Source organism: Akebia trifoliata, chromosome 1 (genome assembly GCF_017979445.1).
Source record: "Akebia trifoliata isolate Shusen 1 chromosome 1, ASM1797944v1, whole genome shotgun sequence".
Classification (NCBI taxonomy): Eukaryota; Viridiplantae; Streptophyta; class Magnoliopsida; order Ranunculales; family Lardizabalaceae; genus Akebia; species Akebia trifoliata.
In genome coordinates this window covers 19,473,440-19,496,244 of record NC_141375.1, presented here as the reverse complement: position 1 = coordinate 19,496,244, position 22,805 = coordinate 19,473,440, and the positions used below count along the sequence as shown (strand labels likewise).

Below are 22,805 nucleotides of genomic sequence, written 5' to 3'. Positions count from 1 at the left end.
TACCAAACTGCCTGGTCTCGTACTTCATGACTCCAGCAAATATTCCAATAATTTTATAATCTTCTACTAGCTAAAACCTTAAAAGGCTGGCTGCCATCTCCTAGTCCATGACTCCATCACAAACATTTTTTTTAAATATTTATTTGATCGGATTTCCATCATGTTAACTGAAAAGCGCATATGCGTGCTGACAATTCAGCCCTTCTTATTCTTTGTCCATGCCGTACCAAGTGATCCGCTCAGGGAGCTATAAAAGGGAATTTGTAAGGTAATTGGGAGATACGTCACCCACTTATACAAAAGAGGTATAATAAAATTAAAGAAATATTATTAAAAATAAAAATAGAATATAAAAGAAAAACAATAAAGTTGAAGAGAGAGAGACCGATAGATAGATAATAAAGTGGGATTGAATCCCAATCATTTATCTCAAACCCTATTCATATGATTAGATTTTATAGACGTGTTTTGTCCAATATGGACAAAAGTTTCGAATGAACTGATTTTTTTTACGAGGATGATATCTATGGTGAGGGGATCATCCTTGCAAAAAAATCGGCTCATTTTGAAATTGTTAACCCCAATTCACAAGTTGAAGAATCGTGGATAGTTCATTTTAACTGTAATCACTTTTCATAGGATTAGAAGTTTTAGAATCAGCTGATCTTTTATGAAAGATGATCTCCTCACCATAGAGATCCTCACAAAAAACCCAGTCCAATCTGAAACTTTTTTGTCGTATAAGACAAAACGTTGTCTACGGAACACTGCTCATGTATTTAGCACAAAATGTTGTCTAGAATGTCGGAAAAAAAATGTAAAATTATCATTTCAGGTTCAAAAGAATGGTTTATTCTAATCATTAGATTAATATTCCATCTAACAGCCGGAATAAAAGACAAATAACCACCACTGGAATCAGTAATGGAAGAGAACTAAGAGATGGTGATTATTATATCTAAAAAGAAACAAGCCTGAATACATCTTTCATGAGCGCTTCCCATTGGCAGTACAAAGATATAGCTTAACCCGAAATTCACTTCGCGGTTCCTTCAAACTGATCTCGCAATAATTCATACTTCCTAAGCTCTGACATGGACAAAGAGGGTGATATTTCTCCAAGAACCTGTGAAGGTCACAGACACACAACTTCTTAATACTGGTAAAAATTAGTGCATATTTGGATGGGTTACAAAGAAACTATAATAAGCAAATTACTACTGTTGGAAAACAATATCTAAAATAAATTTTAAACGACAATAAAAATGGGAGATAAAGAATTACTACGAAAGATGAAACTTATAATTTAAATATGAATATGGAATACTCTTACGATTGTATGAATCGTAAAACATAAATCTGACAAACAGCAAATCTAACCATCTGATGTGTCACTTTTGGATGCCTGTGAAAGTTCATTTGTATGGTAAAAAAGAAAGTTCATAAATTGGATGATTAAAATAATTTCATGAGATTGTTTTTAGGCATAGAAGATCTACTAGTAGCGAATGTATAGATATATGATTTTCGAATGCAGTGTTCGCAGTTGATAAGAAGATAAAAAACCCTAAATCATCACCATGAAACATGTAAGAATATGCATAAATTTATATACAAGAGTAATGATCTAATCTCTCAAGTAAATACAATACTAAAATTTATATCGGTCTAAGGGCTTTGCCAAGAATGCTTGGACTAATACAACTGTAATCCCCTTTAGGAGGATATATCATTCCTCTCTATAAATGTGTAATATAAATGAGCTATTGGACCATACATATTTTTTATTCCATTGCCCTTCAAAAACCTAAGATAAACTATGATAGGTGGACTAAGCTGAATCAATATTACTAGAGAAATCAATTACGTCATACCTTTATAAAATCATCAAATTCAACAACCACCAAATCAGTGTGATCATCTGTGTTCAAAGAATCTGAATGCGGACTTGAAACCTTAAAATAAAAAAATATAAATATAAATAAATAAACAAACCCCAATAAGCATTCATGCAAAATATTGCAACTAGTATCAACATCTGAACAGAAAGGTTAGGTTACATTTTTATGTGGAACAATCTTATGTTAATAGAGGTTAGACACCAACAGAAATTTCTAAGAGTTGGAACAAAGTCAGAACAATACTGAGCAAAAGTTGTAATTCAACCAACGTTATGTAGCCTTAGTTATCTCATTTTCTATTTTTGAAAGGGATTGTATGAGCAACACAAATAATTCTCTCCCCCCAGTATCTGCTCATTTCAACGTTTCTTGCCTTATCAAAAGTGGACCACAGGTTGAAAATATTTCAGAGCATCCATATCATCATTAACTTGATCCTGCATTTGATAAGGTTAGAAGTTTCAAATAAGATTGATGTTTTTTATGAGAATAATTTTCTTGGTAATACCTATCAAAAAAATTTAAAAAAATCATGGTGAGATCACCCTCACAGGATACTTATTGTTCACCGTTGGATTCAGCTCTATAGAGCATAGAGGATCTTACGATAGTCTTATAATATTTTCTTTTTAATTTAATTGATAAATATATTTTTATCACATTTATTCTATATATGTATATGATAAAACACAACTGTAGGTCCCACTCCATCTACAGTTATGGGGGATAAACGTCCCCTCCAACTACAGTTTTGGATTGGGGTCTACGCTATCCCATCTATTTTATTGCCTTTTCTCTTCAACTTTGTTGTCTTTCCTCTCCTCCTTCCTGTCCATTTTTCAATAATATCCAACTTTACTATCTTTCCTATTTTACCCTTTTAACCCACTTTGCTATCGCTCATCTTCTCCCCCTTTCTTAATAATACCTCTCAAACTTTATCATTGTTCATCTTTTACTCCCTTAACCTCAAAGGTTTTTAATAATACCCTTCCAACTTTAATGTGGAGTAGGATACACATTATCCTACTCCACTTTATTGCTTTTTCTCTTCACCCTTTCAACTTTGTTGCCTTTTCCCCCCTCCCCTCCCCCCCCCCCTCCCTTCCCTTCCCTTCCCTTCCCTTCCTCCATCCCTCTCTCCCTACCATTTTCAATAATATTCCTCCAATTTTACTATCTTTCCTCTTTTACCCCCTCTTTCAATAATATCCCTCTAAGTTTACTATCTTTCCTCTTTTACCCCTTTAACACACTATTATTTTTCTTCTTCTCCCTCTTTCTTAATAATACCTCTCCAACTTTATTATTTTTCCTCTTTTACCCAAGCTCAGATTTTTAATAATACCTCTTCAACTTAACTATTTTTCTGCTTTTATCTCCTTAACCCCAAAGAGGATGCTCGTGCCCTAGGCATGGGCGAACTCTTGTGGGTAGCGCTCGGCAGCCAACATCTTGTCCTATATTGGTTATAAGTTTCGGATTGGGCTGATTTTATATTTATATATATATAGTTGAACATGTTCAATCAGATTAACTACCCCAAAACACCTCAACAGCCATAAGAAAAATGATCATTCTGACAAAAGTCTCTTTCCACTATGTGATAGTTCTGCCTTGGCTCACCTTCCGCTTTGCAGCATTAAACCAAGCATCTGCACATAATGCATACATGTCTGCACCAGTAAAATTTGACGGGCATTTCTTTGCAATGTATAATAGAGATACATCTTCGTGCAATTTAAATTTCCGAGTAAGGGCAGCCAGGACACTACAGAAAGAGAAACAATTTGGCAACAATATAAGTGTGTACAAATCAATGATAAATGGAGGTTAAATGAGAATGGAGACCAACCGCTCCCTGTAAGATGCATCAGAGTTTACTCCGATGTAGAGTAGCTTATCAAAACGCCCAGGCCGTAGAAGTGCTGGATCAATAAGATCAGGTCTGTTGCTTGCCCCAATGATGAATAAATCCTGAAAATATAAGAGAGAAAGGAGGGGCAGGGGGATTAAGAGCACAATAAACAAGGCTTAAAAGGACGGAAGAAATAGTATCTTAATTCATACAAAAGAACCTGTGTAGAATCATTTAGACCATCAATCTCCGCAAGCATCTAGAAACAAGGGAAATCAACAGAAATTAAGCAACGAATGACAAGGCAAAAGGCAAATCAACAAATAGAACATCTCGGTAAAAAATAATAGGGAAAATGATCAAAAATGGGTTGATATCCTAATTATTTACCAAAAGAATAATACTTTTTTAAAAATTACAAATACGATATAAAACATTGGATTGTCCAGCATTTTTTGAGATCGCTGGACAGTCCAACGATTTCATGTTTCATATCTTTTCAAATGCCATAAACAACCAAACCGCTGTAGCCTGACAGAAATTAGAGTAAGGCTTACTCCCTCAAATCTTGCTAAGGGTCGTTGAGCTCACCTTGTGGCATCCAAAAATGTGATCCGATCCCACAGAGACGTGGAGGAAAAAATTCTATGAACTTAGAAAACAATTAAAAATTTTTATTTTTCACTGTTAAATTTTAATTTTAAATTTGGGGGGTTTGGTGGAGTTCAGTAGCCGTCCATTTTCAAAACCTTGGATCAAAGCTTTAAAATAAATAAAAAAAATTGAATCTGAGTTTTTCCATGAAACCTAGAGGGTTGTGGTAATGGATTGCCAATTTGGTAATCCATTTGAGCTTAGTGACCCTTAGTAAGATTTCAAATCTTACAAAGTTAGTAAGGAAAGTGTTTTTCTTAATCCCAGCATTTTAGATAAATATTAGCGTTGATGTGAGACCATAAATTGCTGGACTGTCCAACAAGTTTAGAAAACATTGGACAGTCCAATGTGTTAAATTGTTTTTTGTAATTTAAAAAAAATTATAATTAGTTAAAATATCAACAATTTTTTCATAATTTTCTGAAAATAATAATAATAATTACCTGAGAAACCACCCTGTCCATGACACCCCCAGAATCTCCAGAGGCTCCTCGAGCAGGAGCAAGAGAATCAAGTTCATCAAAGAAAATAACACAAGGACGGGCTGATCTAGCCTGCAGAGAGTGGGAGATGGTCAGAAAGTTATGGGTAGTACAATCAAAGATCCTAATCCCAAAAGAAAATGTATACCTTTTGAAATATGTCCCGAACATTTTTTTCTGATTCTCCAATGTACATATTGATCAATTCAGGCCCTTTTACGCTGAGAAAATTCAAAGAACATTCTGTTGCGACAGCCTTTGCTAACAAAGTCTGATGACGAACAACAAAACTACCAATCAAATTGATGAAGCAGTTCCTTGTTATAAGAATGGCTAGCAGCTATTTCTTATTTCAGTGGCCATGGTAAAGCTATTCAAACAGAAGTGCTCAATTGAGTCCAATGTTTTTTTGGTGGAAGAATTGGTTAAGAAAGCTTTGATCTTTTGTGTTTCTGAACTTATAAGAGGTAGACAACACAATTCGATTTCAGCCATTGGAGCAAGAATGGCTAGTGAAGCTAATAGAGAAAGTGATACATTACAAACAGAAGATGATGGGCACTAAGACAAATAGGATGGTTTTGATACAAAAGCAGAAAAACCTGCAAGAAGACTGAAAAGTCTTCCAATGTGGTTGACTCTGAGAGAGAGAGCCACAAAATCTGAGTGCAAGAGAACCCTAAGGAACATAAAGTTAACCAAGTTTGCAAAGCTATTAAAATATATTAATCAATCAAAACTATCTCTTATTCTTTCATCCAATGTACATAGCGTTACAAAGTACTCAGAGAGACACATTGGATTTGGATTCTTCTTTAATACCAATAAATAAACATCGAAACAATTCCCTTCAAAACTAACACTTTTCTTTTCTTTTCTTTTCTTTTTTTACTTAATAAAGGCTAAGACAAATCCCTATGAAACTAACTTCCCCAAATAAAGACTAATAATTCCCAATGAAACTAACACTTTCTAGAAGATAAAAATATATTCCCAAGAAACATTAAATAGTAAACCAACTTACTAAACACCACTTGCTAAGCATATTTAAAACTAACTACTAACAATAAAAAGAAGATAAATGAAATGACACTCTCGTAGGTGCCACCTCAGTGAGGTGGTAAAGTCTGAGACAACAAACCTGGAACAAATCCTTGCCCTCGAAAATATTGAATCGTCTATCTCTATGATTTCACTTTTTCAAGCTTGACATTGGATATATCTTTCCAAAATACCCAAAATGCATAAATTATAATGGCAAAACGGACACTCGAATCAAACATTGCACTTTATTAAGCTTATCCAACTCCAATCTTAATCAAAGTGTAATGTTTAATCCACGTGTTTGTTTCTCCATTATATTTTGCGTTTTGGGCATTTCAGAAAGATTTACCCGATGTTGAGCTCAAAAATCGAAATAGTTGAGATTGCCGATTCAAACTTTGATCTCGACAATTCACATTTTTCTTTTTTCTTTTTTCTTTTTTCTTTTTTCTTTTTCAGTTTTTAAAGCTTAACGCTCGATAGATCTTCCCAAAATACAGATCTTATAGTGGTGAAACGGACACTTGGGTCAAGTGTTATGACTAAATCTTCAAAATTATGAGTTAGTCATTTGTCATTCATTGTCACAAATCATTGAAATAGATCAACAGTCACATCTAAATCTCTGAAATTATTGGTATATTGTTCTCCATTCGTTATTCACTGTCACAAATCATCAAAATAGATCGCAATCGCAATTGAAAATTTTAGGTTAGTTAAAAGAGGTGAGAAAAGGGCATTTTGGGTACTTTTTTGTTCAGGTTAGGTGGATTAAGAAAGTAGTCAGTCTCAAAGTCCATTAAGTAATTTTCCCCTATTCTAATATAGCAGTTACTACAGTTCAAGACCCCTTTTTAGGAGGTCGCCCCAGTTCTCATTGAAAGCCACCTCATAGCATTTTGGATAAGTGATGTTGTTTGTTGTTGATCCTTGACATTTGGGAAGACTTTGTTTATCATACGTGGGCAGGAGGGAGTGAAATATGCATAACCTAAAACAAGTGTATTTCTGACAGAAGTTGAGCCTACAATTGAAATAAGTTGGGAATCACTTGACCAACAATGGTATAATCACTCACGCCAAAGAGGACTCACTCGACTGTTGATGAGGATTTTTCAACTCCAGAAGCACACTAAAGAAATATGCAAAGTAGAAATAAAATTCCAAAAGTTTGTCTATGTTGAACCTCAATTCTTATAAATATAAGGTACAGGGCAATCCAAAAAAAAAAAACCTTTCACTTTAGTCTCTTTTCTAGAAAACACTTTGAACCGCATTAGCGCAAATCAAATCCAATACGTAGAAGATGATAAGTGATTGTGGTCTAGAGGTCATGATAGTTCCTCCTCAACCCTTTTACAATGCATGAGGATCCTAGTACAGTTTAAACACTTGTCATTCTATTGATTTCCTTTATCTGGGGTCTAAAGATCCCTCCAAATATACCTTTTTCTTCCTAGACTATATCCTTTATTTAAATCCAAGTACCAATCATCTAATTTTCTATAGAAGAATTGTTGCAAAGTTTTATTTAATAAGTGCAACAGGAGATGTCATCAACCACCTCATGCTTCATTGTTTATAAGCCTTTCCTTTAATCAAATGGATATTTGTTGGATACTTGTGCGGTCAGTCTTATATCTTTGTCGATGTTGGTGCTCATATGTTTTCTCATCTTGAGGTTGTTTGATTTTAGAGGCCTCTTCCTCTTGTAATGTACCATAGGCTTTGATTGGAGAGAAATATGACAAAATTTGAAGGTAAGCACATGCCAAATGTCATTTGGAAGTATCAAAGGCTCTCGTATATTACTAGACCAAGTTATCATCAAAGTGGAGGGACTTATTCATTGAAGACTTAGTTTTACATGAGATTTGGTTACATCAGACATCATTTTAAGTATCAAGGCCTCCTATATTACTAGACCCAGTTATCATCAAACTGCAGGGACTTATTCATTCAATATTTAGTTAATATATGAGATTTGGTAGCTTCAAAATTTGCCCATTCGTATGGTTCACTTTTGTTGTTTGTACTTGTTTCTTTGCTTTTCCCTTTAAGATCTCCTCAAACTTCAAGCATCCCATGTTTTTCCATTTGCTCCTACTAAAAATTTATATTTGTATTTATATTTATATTCATTAAAAAATGAAATGAGAAAGACATTTTGAAAACCATTTATAGATGGTTGTTACTACACGAAATGGATTATAGAGGGAACTTACCTTCCCTGTGCCAGGAGGACCATAAAGAAGCACACCTGAACGCTTACGCAATCCAGACGAGAATAAATCCTTGTGCAGAAGAGGCAACTGCAAACATCAGCGAGAACATATATGTGTTAGATGTCAACAACAATATGAAAAAGAACAAATGATCTTCAAATCTATTTAATAACTGTGCTTAAGGTGGATAATTGAGACAGAAGCATAAAATGGGAAGAACAGTTCAGAACAATACTACTTTAGCATACAAGCCAGATGAAGAAATTCTAGAATGGGAAAACTATCTCAGAAATCTCTAGAAACTTCACCTATTCTCTTGGATTCCTTTCTTATTAAGTTCCTATCTCTTCATTCTTGACCCAACCATACTAGCTTTCACCAGCTTACCTCTTCTCAAATCAAATCTTGTGGAAAAGTGATCAACCATCTTCAGTGTTAGATGTTAATTGCGAAAATCTTCTACTATAGATGCTACTCTTAATACCCCACTAGCTCCCCATGATAGTTCAACTAATTCATTTGCAACAATTTTACTGATCAAAAAATACAGTAAGTGCATATCGACATTAGACCTTTAAATCCAACCATCTTTCCATAAGGTATTGAATCTTTATCAATCAATCAATATATATATTATGCTTGTCATATGAGAATGAAACTAAATAGATTCTCGACAACACCTGGAAGTGCACGTATTAAAAATACTCAAGACTTTGGGTTAAACGAAAACATAGGAAATTTCCATATCAAATGTTGAAGATATTTTATCAAACAAAAACTGAAACCACAATATAATGCTTTTATGAAATAAATTCAAAAAATGTGAAAATTCCAATATATATATGGGAGCTGTTTGAGGGACATAAACGAAAACAGAAGGCGTGACGAAGTTTTACAACCGTGCGATGAGAGCCAATCGGATGGTTCAAAATCTTTTATACAGCTATAATGTACGAAACACGTGCTGTGTATAAGTTTTGGTCTATTTACAAAAGAAGCCCTTCGAAATTGGGATCACCTCCCTCTCCAATAAACGAGATAAAATCATTCAAGGGGATTTCTTTCTTACTCTCTCTCCATTAACAAAAAAGAAACCAGAACTACTCTCTCTCTCTCTCTCTCTCCGTTAACGAAATCTCTCTTATCTACACTTCGAGGGATGAACCAGTGGATCTCCACTTCCCACGCTCTCGTACTCTTCTCACATTCCAAACCCTAACTCTCTCTCTCCTGTAGGTTCTGGAGCCTCTTAACAGTCAAGAACACAACAATTAATACAATTTTTTGGTAGCTCAGAAATGCTTATATTTATTCAAATACTGGTTGGAGATTAAAATTTGAAGGAAAAAAGAAAAAACTTGTTACATGCTTCATGGTTAATGTAAGTGATATAAGAGATGATTAATACATAAAGGGAAAAGGTATTTGGAAGACTAAGTAGAGAGCTCTCACGGCTGATACAGATTGTTAAATGGGTCCTCTGGATTTTAAACTTGCAGGTCCTCATATACGTTTCCAATGTTTGAGTAGGAATGTAAGACTCGTTAATGGAGAGAGAGAGAGAGAGAGAGAAGAGTAAGAGAAACTTGTAGGTTTTCATATACGAATAGACCAGCTTATGTTGATCTGTTCAAACACAAAACCTTGAGCAACTCTCACACCCAAATCAAACTTTTCAAACACACCCTCAATGTTTTAGATTTGTCCAAAAATATTTCTGTCAAAGATGATCCCTTCATTCTGTTTAATTTTTTATTTTTTTTCATTTTTTTATCATGTGAACAGACTTTCTTTTTCTAATTAGAATCTGTTATAATGCATTAAGACAATGTTCAGAAACTTGTTGATGGGTCGTTGAACTACTCATTTTTTTACAAAATTCCAAAGTTAAAAATTTAAGGAGTGTTTGAAAAGTGCACTTGGGTGTGAGAGTTGCTCAAGATTTTGCGTTTGAACGTATCAACATAAGCTGGTCTATCCATGTATGAGAACCTGCAAGTTTCTCTTGCTCTTCTCTCTCTCTCCATTAGCAAGTCTTGCATTCCTACTCAAACGTATTTGAGGACCTGCAAGTTTAAAATCCAGAGGACCAATGTAATGATCTGTATCAGCCATGAGAGCTCTCTACTTAGTCTTCCAAATACCTTTTTCCTTTATGTATTAATCATTACTTCTATTATTTACATTAACCATGAAGCATGTGACAAGTTTTTTTTTTTTTTTTTCTTTTCCCTTCAAATTTTTATCTCCAACCAGTATTTGAATAAATATAAGCATTTCTGAGCTACCTAAAAATTGTATTAATTGTTGTGTTCTTGACTGTTAAAGAAGCTCCAGACCTACAAAAGAGAGAGAGAGAGAGAGAGAGAGAGTGTGTGTGTGTGTGTTGTGGGTTCGTTAATGGTAGTGAAGAGAGAGAGAGTTAGGGCTCAGAGTGTGAGAAGAGTACGAGAAAGAGAGGGTGGGTAGTGGAGATCCTCTGGTTCATCCCTCAAAGTGTAGATAAGAGAGATTTCGTTCTGAAACCAATGATTTCTGATAAACGTAAAATTAGGGGTGGCAATCTTAACACAACCTATGACCACAACTTGGAAAAGACACGAAATTAGTGGGTTTGGGTGCCTAATTAGGTTTGGGTCATAATAGTGTCAACCCATTTAACACGATTATTAAATGCATCAGGACCGAGTTAGGGGCGTCAACCCGTTTTGACACGTTTAATTGTTTTGTCATTAATGTGTAGTTTTAAATATATCCATAATTATTTAAGAATTTTTTAAATTACCCATTTTTTGCAAGAATTTTCTAAAACTTTTTCATAATACATTTTTTTCAAACTCTATACAATATAGAGGGAGTTTCAGATATTTTTCAAATAATTAATGGTTAAGCTTTTAGTTTGGGAAAGAAAAAAAAACACTTTCCTTACTTCTTTATCTATTTATATTTATATTTTTTCAATCTTTTCTTTTTTCATGGAAATCTAGAGGCATGTAGTGTTTGATTCCTAATATGGTGATCCATGTGGACAAAACAACCCTTCGTAAGATTTAAGAATTACTAAGGCTAATATGTCTCATGTGACTATGAAATACACTTTTCTTAGCCAAATAATAATAATAATAATAATAATAGTGAAAAATACTTTCCTTACTAAGGAAAGTTTTCTGACCACATCACCATATGGCATCTAAAAACATGATTTGATGCCATAGGGTTGTAAAGGACAAAATTGTATGAACTTTGAAAAAAAAATCAAAAGAAAGTTATTTATCACCATTGAATTGTAATTTTAAATTTTGGGAGTTCGGTAGCCATCCATTTTCAAAACCTTGGATCAAACTCAAAAAAATATTTTGTTTTGATATATATATATATATATATATATATATATATATATAGATAATCTGAGTTTTTCCATGAAATTCAGATGGCTATGGTGTTTGATTACAAATGTGGTAATCCATGCAGGCCCAACAACCCTTAGTAAGATTGTGATGTTGACAAGGATGGAGATAGATTATAAAATGGTGCTTTTATTATTATTATTTTATTATAGGTAGAGATAAGTAGCTTTTGAACTAGACTATGGACACATGCTCTCTTTCTTTCTCGTCCCTTTAATTGGTTGTGATACATTTTTTTGTGATAAAACTTAGTTTATGTTTTGTAATAATTTATGTTGGTAGATATTGGTTTATCGTTGTGTGACTTTGTTTTTAACAATGGTATTTTATTTTTGGTGGTGGAAATGAAATTTAAACTTTTCCAATAAAGATTACAATTTTATTAAACAGGTTATATATGGGTTGGGTCAGGTATAACTATTTATAAATTGGTTGGGTTTGGGTATAAGTTTTTTATACGATTATTAAATGGGTCGAGTTTGGCTTTGTTAAATTTTCATAATACCCTTACCTCAACATGGCACGACCCGACCCATTGCCACCCATACGTAAAATAAAAATATCCCGATAACAAAAGTATAAAACTAAGTAATGTGAAATAATGGAGAAAGTTCTCAGGCAGTGGTTCCCTACCTGAACTGTATCAAGAATTGATTTCTTCACATCCTCAAGTCCACCAACATCCTCCCATTTGACATTAGGCACCTACAGCATAGTAATCTGAGCTCAGATATTCACCCTACAATAAACAGGCAAATTTCTGTATGGAGACTGAGAATCTGGACTCATATAGAATTAAAAATTCTACAAAATGTTGTTTTTTGGTACGCAAGTAAGGAATTAGTGGTCATTGTGAAAGTGAGTTCAACACGTTTTAGACCTATGTCATGGGATCAACTCTCCACATGCCTAACCAACTTAGCTAAGTTGGCATCTTTAAAATTCTACAAAATGTTAATCAGACCTTCGGAGTACCCAACGCGGATGCATTTCTTTTCTTCGATCTTTCTAAAGCCCTGGTTATGTCTTCTTTATTGAGATTCTGAGTAGCAGGTTTGCACGTAATATCATCCTGGACAAACTTAATCTCATCAGAGTCCCTGGGTTCAACAACATGAAGCCTTGAAATTAAATTTTCACCAGCATCGGCAATTAAACGCATGTATATCCCTAGGCATGAAACCAGATGTCTGTCCAACTATTTCCTTCACATGGTCCACAATACCAATCTGCAACAACAATTACATGATTTATTGAGCTCAGAAATCTTCCAAGAAAAATATTGAGGTAACTGAATGATTTATTGTCACATCCACGATTTAAAATCTTGTTTCGTGGAAATCTTTAGATTAGGAGAAAAACTGAAATGATCTCGACTAAAACATGGATGTTTAGTGGTCAATGTTTCATTTTAGTTTTGGGGAAAAAAAAACGGACGAAAATTTATGTTTACATACATGTGTGGGGACTTGAGATACACTCCAAAGAGACTGGGACAGCATTTCAACTCTCTGTTCTTCATTCAAAGGGCCCATACTTATTTCATGACTAAAGCAACGTCTAATAGATGCTGGTAGACCTTCAACACTCTCAGCAACTGCAACTAGAAGAACCTGATGCCCACTTATTCTTAAAGCATCCTTCACATGTTGATTCGACAAGATAAAAGAGAAACCTTGTTAGAATCTTTACAATCCTAAATTAATCACAAATCTAGCTCCTGTAAATATTTCGGTATGAATTACAGATAAATGCACAATATTTAATTCCTTAAACTATAACATTCTGCTTTTCTTTTCTTTTTTTGCAAGCTAATAGAAGGCAATTTCTTCTCGTACAACATGCTTTCCCAGGAAAAATTAACAGCTTTACCAAATGAAAATCTCAGAAATATCAAAAGAATTTCAAACTTGTCCATGTTTCTAACAGATACCAGATGACCTACAGAAGCACCAAGAAAAATTACACAAGACAGTAATTGCATCTTACAAAACCAACATTTGTCTGTTCGCCAGATCGAAAATCTGAGTTTTCAGAAAATGGCTCAGTGAATTCCCGAAGAACAGATGCAACTTCAGCAATCACACCAACTTGATCAGATGATGCACCCTCAGAAGAGGATAAATTTTTGAAAACTTCAAAATGGCGGAGAAGAAGTATTGTTGGCGAGTATCTGAAACAAAACCATGCTTCAGCAACCAAAAAAAAAAATCTCCTATATATTGAAAGAAAAGGCTATAATTGCAATGGCCAGCCCGTATAAGTGACGGTAAACCTCCATTCTGAGTAGTATACATGTATTACTAGTGGTAAGAGTATTGTCAAGACATTAAATGCATGCATGGGTGTTTAGATTTAAAAAAATTGAACCCAGTTACCTGTCACTTACATAGAAAAAAATCTTAGTAAATATGTTATTGCTTTTAGCTTGCTTTGCACAGTTAAGGGTATATTTGAGTTATTTTAGTTTAAATTGTCTTTCACCTTTGCTAATTTTAATTTTAAGACAAATTTACCAACAATTGGCAGCAATGTTATAACACCGTTCTACAATTTTTCACTTCTAAAAGTGACTCACTGCACAACGAAGTATTGAAATCTGGTAGTCCCCAGTGCTAATGGTCCAAAAATAACTATTTTACTTGAAATATCCTCCAGTTAAGTCTTAAAGATACACGCATCTTTTTCTTTTTCTTGGTGGGGGAGGGGGGCAGATAAGCTAAAAAAAATTCATTAAAAAGATCAGTGGTCGAGATGACCAGCCAAAACGGGATGTAAAACCCCCAAATCAGAATATTCAAGATCATCTAACTTAGCACAAAAATTTCAAGGGATGACACAGAGAACATATGTCAAGCATAAAATATCACAATAACTGCAAAATCATGCAATTGAAAATAAAAGATCAACTACTTAAACATTTCCCAATTAAAATGAAATAACCCAAGATCTAATGAATCATATGAGAATCTGTCTCTTCAAACAGACACTAAATAGAAAGTAATAAAAGAGAATTACATTGAAATCCTCACTACATGTCTCTCTCTAAAGTAAAGCAAATAGATAGAAATACTGAAATAATTATATCTACTAAGCTACTTCACCAGTTTTTTCATCTCCACATACTACACCTGGAGTGACTACGTCCACAACCACTACAACCTCGATCATTCTCTTGACCACATCCAACAAAAGGAGGAATGGCAGAATAAGAGGCATTGGCAAAAGCAATACGATCCTAAGGAACAACAGAGGAAGTCCCTAAAGACATAACTGCAAGACAACGTTCCTCACTAAAAACTGTAGCATAAATGGTGTGAAGTGGAGGAATAGGGGATGTCGCTAGAATCTGAATACGCAACTATTCAAACTCAGTGCGAAGGTCTCCCAAAAAATCATAGATCTAGCGACACTCAACCGGCTTGGCAATAACTTAACTGACTCAGATTGGAGCTCAGAAATAGGCTCATACTGACTTAGCTCCTCCCTTCAATGTTAAAGGGCACTATAATAATCAGAAACAGAACTGTCACCCTGTTAAAAAGTAACCAACTCGCGAATAAGTTGGTAGATTCGCACATCATTCTTAGCTAAGGCATATGTTTGTGAAAGTGAGGTCCACACCTGATGAGCAATTTCATAAAAAATATGGTCGGTACTAATCTGAAGCTCCATAGAGTTGAAAAGCCAACTCAAAATGATGCAATTCTCAGAATCCCACTTAGTAATAGTACCTACATCCGTAATAGACCGAGGAATTTCCTCTATAAGATAATCCATCTTCAAACGACCTTCACTGTAAAGAGTAATAGTCCGACGCCATGCGAGAAAATTATCATCATTGAACTTTATATTGGTGATAGAATTTTCAACAAGATTGGAGAGGATGAGAAGAACAAGGGATTTGAAATCCATTATAGAGAAAATTTGCTAAAAGGGTACTAAATGTTGAAGTCTCCGGAGATTAAAACTAAAAACAAAGGCTAAAAACAACTCCACTAGCTGAAGAAAGTAGCTTAGAGGATAGTGCCTTAAAGAGTGAAGATGCAGCCTAGCGTTAAAAAAAAAAATAGGCTTTGTGTGAACCGAATCCCAAAAAAGAAGTGAAAACCACCACGAAACTAAGAAAAATCAAAGATCAAGGGTTGTAGATGTGATCCACAGCCAAAAATGACAACCACTTAAGGGGGTTTTAAGTCAGAGATCTAGATGAAAGAAATAGAGAAAAACAAATATCGAGGAAGACGACCAACAAAATCTACAATTACTCGAAATACACATCAAATGGCTTCAAAAAATAGATATAAAGAGTCCATTAGACTCAAAAGATGAGGAACTATTGAAATCCATCGTCAATGGAGATCGAGGAAGATCTAGGGCAAACGTTATGCTGATGTTAGCAGGAAAAAATGGGGAAAACAACCTAGCTCTGATACCAACTTGATTATTTGGTATAACTTGCTTAAAGGGCAATAACCCTACTAGCCTTTGTATCAAGGTGAAGAGAAGATTACATAATTTACATGTATACCCTTATATATATATATACACACCAAAAATGATACATACACACCCATAGAAACTAGACACTTTACAACAGTACTTGGTCCAACAAGGAGAGACAAGTTCTTAAGTTATTAGACCACTTTCTAGTATCCTCAAATTAGGAGGACATCTTTGGAGGTCTTTTGTAGGAGGTCACAAACTCAACTTCTAATCATTGCCCAATTTCATTGTTGAAGGGTGAATTTAGATGTTAGCCATTGCCTTTTAGATTCGAGAACACGTGGTTGCTTGAACCAAATTTTAAGGAGATGATCTAGAGGTAGTGGAGTGAATTGGAGTTTGAAGGTAAACCAGGTTTGGTCCTGTGCCTCAAGCTCAAGGCCATTAAAGATAAGATGAAATCCTAGAACAAAAAGACTTTAGGGCAGGTGGATGAAAGAAAGAAGATTGTGTTAACGAAGCTCAATGACCTAGATAAGAAGAAAGAATTGGGAATTTTGAATGCGCATGATAGGAATAGAAGGGTGAATTTAAAGGCTGATTTTAATAAGTGGGCATACATAGAAGAGGTTAGTTGGATACAAAAGTCAAGAATAAATTGGCTAAAAGGAGGGAGCAGCAATACAAGGCTTTTTCATCGAATGGCGAATTATCATAGTCGAGTTAACTTATTTCCAAGCTTAACATCAATGGATCATGGAAGACAAGTAGGGAGGAGGAAGCAAAAGAGGTGGCGGAGTTCTACAGGAGCTTATATGCTAAGACCTTCATGGATAGATCTACTTTGGATCAGTTCCAATTTGATAGCATTTTGTGAAGCCACAATGTTAGTTGGAACATCCCTTTGAAGAGGAAGAGATTTTTGATGAGATCAGAAGCATGGAAAGCAATAAGGTTCCGAGTCCAAATGACTTTTCAATGGCTTCTTTAAAGCATGTCGGGAGAAGGATGACCTTGTGGTTGCAACTGAGGATTTCTTTAAAGAACGGTTTCTTGGGACTTCGGCTTTAGAAGAGCATTCAATGATTGGGAATGGGATAGCTTGGAAAGGTTAACAACGTTGATGGAGCCCATATCTTTGGGTGTGGATACTGAGGATGGTCAAGTTTGTGTTGGAACTAGTAATAGCAGATTTATGGTAAGATCTTTGTTTGGGCGGTGTCTCTTGGTAGGATCCTGAGCTTAGATCAACTCATAAGGAGGGGTTTTGTTTCTCCCAATTTATGTTTCATGTGCAAAGCAAGTGGGAATGGTCAAAACATGTGTCACTATGGCATTGCTCGTCAATTTTGGGGAGTCATTACATGTCTTTAGGTGGTGTGGTGTGCAAATTATGTTGGTTCGGTGGCTGATAAATGATCTACTTTTGAGTAATATACTAAAGTTGGTGGCAACTTAATAGCTTGGCGCAGTAAAAAGCAAGATGTGGTTTCTCGGTCCAGTGCTGAGTCAAAGTACCGAACTATGGCACTTGGAGTGTGTGAGTTGTTGTGGCTCAAAACCTTACTAGTTGATTTGTGTCTTCCCGTGACAGCCCCATATTCACTATATTGTGATAATTAATCAACTATTAACATAGCAACAAATCCTGTTCAACATGACAAAACAAAGCATATCGAAGTTGATCGACATTTCTTTAGAGAGAATATTGTTTTGTAGACAAATTTGTACTCCTTTTGTTCCTACATCTCAGCAACTTGCCGATATTCTTACTAAAAGTGTTAACAAAACTGCCTTTGAAGGTGTCTTTTCCAAGTTGGGCGTTGCCGATATCCACACACCAACTTGAGGGGGAGTGTTAAATAACTATATTTTATTAGCTTTTTTGAGTTTTTTATCATTTTTAGTCTTTTCCACTTATTAGACTATGTAATCCCTTTGAAGCCTTATTAGGACTGAGTAATTAATCACTTTTTCAATTCTCTCAACTCAATTGCATGTTATCATAAAATGCCACAAAGTGTATTTTTCGGAAGATCATTGGTGCAATGAGAATCCCCTTCAAGTGCAAGTGCAATTTCCAAGGTTGTTATTGTTGTAAAGTGTCTAGTTTCTATGGGTGTGTGTGTGTATGTATCATTTTTAGTGTGTGTATGTATGAGGATATACTTGTAAAATTTTGTAACCTTCCCTTCAACTTAATACAAAAGTTAATAGGGTCATTGCCCTCTTACCAAGTTTTCCCAAATAATCAAGTTGGTATCAGGGCTAGGGTCTCCCTTCGCTTTTTTTATGATGCGTCAACATGAAGGCATGATAACTTTAGCCCCAAACCTCCATTGACGATTGCTTTTGCTGGAGTTTCATCCCCTAAGTCTCATAAACCCCTCCAATCTGATTTTTGAGGTCCTTTGATGTGGTTTTTGAGCAGTTGTAGGTTGCGAACTCATCTTCCTCGATTTACATGTTGTGTTGATATCTCTTCATCCAACTCTCCGAAAACCCCCTCAAAGAGTATGTCTTTTTTTGGTTGTAGATCCCATCTACGTGCAACCTCTGATCTTTGGTTCATTGAGGTTTGATAGGGTTTTTACCTTATTTTAGTTTCGGTTCTTACAAAGCCCATTTCTTCATTGTTTGTTGTTTTTAGCTTTTGAAGCTCTATTTGGTTGTCAACATCTAGCTCTTTAGTTCTCTTTGGTTGTCAACTTTGTCAAGGATTCAACATATTGCTCTCTTGATTGTCTGATATCAAAATAGTAGCTTTTGTAGCGAAGTTCCTTTGTAATGGATTCCAAATCCCTTGTTCCTCTCACCCTGTCCGATCTGATTGTAAATTTTATCACCAATTTAAAGTACAATGGTGAAAATTTTCTCGCATGACATCAAGCTATTACTGTTTACATTGGGGGTCATTCGAAGATGGGTCATCTTACAAGGGATACTCTTCGGCCTACTATTGATATTGGTTCTATTACTAAGTGAAATTCTGATAATTGCATCATTCTGAGCTAGTTTCTCAACTCTATGGAGCCTCAAATCACTGTCAACCATATTTTTTATAAGACTGTTCATCAGATGTAGACCTCACTTTCACAAACATGCTTTCGTTGAGAATGACGCCCGAATCTACCAACTTATTCGCAAGTTAGCTACTTTACAGGAAGGAGACAGTTCTGTTTATGATTACAATGCCCTCCAATGCCATTGGGAAGAGCTCAGTTAGTATGAGCCTCTTTCTAAGCTCCAACTTGAGTCCACTAAAATTGTTGCTAAACGGGTTGAGCGTCACCATGTCTAGGATTTTTTGGGACGTCTTCTTACTGAATGTGATCAATTACGCACCCAAATTCTGACGACATCCCCTCTTTGTCCACTTCACACCATCTATGTCACAGTTTTTAGCGAGGAGCATCGTCGTGTAGTTATGTCTTCAGGGACTTCTTCTGTTATGCCTCAGGATCGTATTGCTTTTGTCAGTTCCTCTCACACTCACATTCCTCCCTCTGTTAGACGTTGTCAAGAAAATGATTAAGGTCGTAGTTGGTTGTGATCATTCAAATGTTATATGTTCCTACAGTGATATTGTAGGGCATGGTCGTGCTCAATGTTATCGTCTTCATGGTTATCCTGAGGACTATCATTCTCGTTTTGTTGTTGCTGCTACCAATGATTTTATAGTTGTTGATGCATTCCAACCCGAGTCTATCACTGATGCTTTGAGTTCGATGAAAGCACATATGACTAAATTATGTGTACCACTACATTACTTTGTGTTAAGATGTGACTTTCATCCAACCCCACCGTTACTACTAGATCCTCTTCTACAGTTAACCCATCTTCATCTACGGCTTCAAGTATCCATATTTTTTAGCTTATGCAGTCACTGCTACATTAGTGGGTGATAAACTTATAAGCCACTAACCACATGACAAGTTAGTCATAGAGTTATTCCTTATATTCTCTCCATTCCTCTCTAAAAAAGGTTCATCAGGTATCTCGCTTGAGTGTTGAAGCTGTGTATAGGGTTATTGCTCGTGGTACATGTGACCTTTGGCTTCAATCCCTTTTGGGTGAGTTAGGATTTCCTATAAAGAGATCTATGCCACTATATTGTGAAAATGAAGCAACGGAGAAGGTTTCCTTTGATTTTGTTCTACATGAGCGAACCAAGCATATGAAAGTCTATATTCACTTTGTCCATGAAAAGGTCCAAGATGGTTCGCTTAGGTTGCAACATGTCTCTTCCTCTCATCAGCTCGCAGATATATTCACTAAAGCAGTCGGACCATCCATCCTTCAGGATGTCACTGTCAAGCTGGGCATGTTTGATGTTTATGCTCCAGCTTGAGGGGGAGTGCTGTAAAGTGTCTAGTTTCTATGGGTGTGTGCATGTATCATTTTTGGTGTTTGTATTGTATGAGGATATACTTGTAAATTCTGTAATCTTCTTTTCTCCTTAATACAAAGGCTAGTAGGGTCATTGCCCTCTAAGCAAGTTTTTCCAGATATAAGGGTTGTTTGTTCAGCTATATGGTTCAAACGGGTGGGGAGATTTCCTAGGATTTCAGATTTAGAAGAAGCTTGAATGTTTAGGAGGCCAAGCACGTCTCTAACCATGGTATCCCCCCAGTTGTTGAATCCTCTTTCAAGGATAAAAGTGTATCAGGGGGATAAGTTTTCTAGCAGCTCCTTTTATTCTACACTTGACTCCAGTCCTGATTCTATTTTTCAAACCTTTGCAGTTTGGGGCCCGAAAATTCCTTCCAAAGTAGCCTTTTTGTTTGGAATCAACGTTAGATAAACTCTTAAATTAAGACATATCAAAGCTAGGGGAACTTCATCTAATGACTATTGTTTCTAATGCAAACCAAGTGGCAAATCTATCAACTATCTCATAATTCATTGAGATTTAACTTGTGAAGTGTGAGCTCATTTTTTATCCTTCATTTTTTTTGTACCTCAAGAGCTTCCCTAATTTTACAATTCCATTGTTGCAAGTTTCCAAATTAAGTCCTTTGTCCACAGAGAAAGGATCTGATCGAACCTCACTCCCTTTGGTGTTAAGGCATCTGGAAGGAGAGGAGAAATAGGATCTTGAATGAGCAGGATCATCACCTTCACAAGGTTATTATTAGTATTACAGAATTTTTTTTTTGAGTGTTCGATGTTAAAAGATGTATATTTTGAGGATTCCCTATCTAGAGGGGATCTGGTTTGCAAGTCGGATAGAATGTTTATTTTCTCTATCTTGTATGGAGGCCTTCTCATCCTCCTCTCCTTCTATCAATAAATTTTCTTCATCTATCACACAACAATACATATAGAGGGTCAAGATCAGTGTGCAACGTTAGGGAGCCAATAAATTTGTCCTATGTGACTTAAAAGTTTCAGATTGGGCTGATTTTTTGTGAGGATGATCTTCTTCGTGAGTAAATCATCCTTACAAAAAATCAGCTCAATTTGAAACTTGTAACCTCATCAAAAATGGTTTAGAAATTGTGGACTACCAATTTTTTACCGAAAATTTGTAAACCACTTTTGATGGATTTAGAAGTTTCAGATTGGGCTGATATTTAGTGAGGATGGTCTTCTCACCATAAAGACCATCCTCACAAAAAACCAGCTCAATCCGAAACTTTTAAGCCACATAGGACAAACATGTTGGCTCCCTAACATTGGCTGCCGAACGCCACCCATATATGGGAAGTGTTTGGAGGCCCTAAAGAGAGCCAAACATTTTTCAAAATAGGTGTTAGAATTTTAGGAATGGGCTGATTTTTTCTTTTTTTTGAGAATGATCTCTATGGTGAAGAGATCATCCTCACCAAAAATCACCCCATTCCGAAACTTCTAACCCTAGTTTACAAGTTGAAGAATCATGGACCCTTCAATTTTTGTAAACCACTTTTGATGGGGTTAGAAGTTTCAAAATGGGCTGATTTTTTGTGAAGACGCCATTGGAGGCCCTAAAGAGCCAAACATTTTTTCTATGTATGGATTAGAAGTTTCGGAATGGGCTGATTTTTCGTGAGGATGATCTCTCTATGATCAGGAGATCCTCAACAAAAATCAGCCCATTCCGAAACTTCTAACCCCATTAAAAGTGGTTTACAAAAATTGGACAGTCCACAATTCTTCAACCTGTAAACTAATCCTCACAAAAAATCAGCTCATTTCGAAACTTCTAACCCCTATTTTGAAAAATGTTTGGCTCTCTTTAGGGCCTCCGAATGCTTCCCTATATATATAATAATGGTGGAGTACAGTAATTAAGGGACCTGCACAGAATCATATACATAACAAACAAAATTTCTACAACAATACCTATGAGCTGTGTCGAAAGCATGAGCTAGAGCTGCTGATGCCTTCCTTTCAGAGGATGCCATCAGATCATAACAGCTATATTCTACTACATGAAGACCCAAGCAACGAGCGACATATCTAACAACGGTCCGCTTCCCACACCCTACAAGCAACCATGGGATCAGAATTACCTAATAATTTTTATATTCAAACATAATGTCAACTTAACATATTCAGGAATTGCAATTTCTAACAGATTTGGGGATAAAACCATTAAAATCTTCTAGAACCAAATATCGACCACTTCCATGTTGAAATTCACTCTAAAAAGGGTAAAATTGATTGTTCTTCTCCGCTTCCTTATTTTTACTTTAAGATTTCGGTTGGAAGTAGGCTAATTCTTTGTACATAAATCAGCACCATAGATCTAAGATGCATTTACAAGATTTGTATGTAAATTTTGGATTTTGAGGTTGAAG

At 35.5% G+C, this 22,805-nt stretch overlaps 1 protein-coding gene across 1 annotated transcript in view; it reads right to left on the bottom strand.

The window, feature by feature from the left end:
* Positions 1-802: 802 nt before the first annotated feature.
* PEX6 (peroxin 6) overlaps positions 803-22,805 on the bottom strand; it is a 30,447-nt gene continuing 8,444 nt past the window's right edge. The window contains 14 exon segments of the mRNA XM_086440844.1: positions 803-1,126; positions 1,875-1,955; positions 3,528-3,672; positions 3,757-3,878; positions 3,980-4,018; positions 4,860-4,970; positions 5,047-5,169; positions 8,168-8,254; positions 12,208-12,279; positions 12,539-12,730; positions 12,732-12,803; positions 13,032-13,214; positions 13,564-13,747; positions 22,348-22,489. Coding sequence (XP_086296970.1) covers positions 1,037-1,126; positions 1,875-1,955; positions 3,528-3,672; positions 3,757-3,878; positions 3,980-4,018; positions 4,860-4,970; positions 5,047-5,169; positions 8,168-8,254; positions 12,208-12,279; positions 12,539-12,730; positions 12,732-12,803; positions 13,032-13,214; positions 13,564-13,747; positions 22,348-22,489 — 1,643 coding nt within the window. The 3' untranslated portion in view covers positions 803-1,036.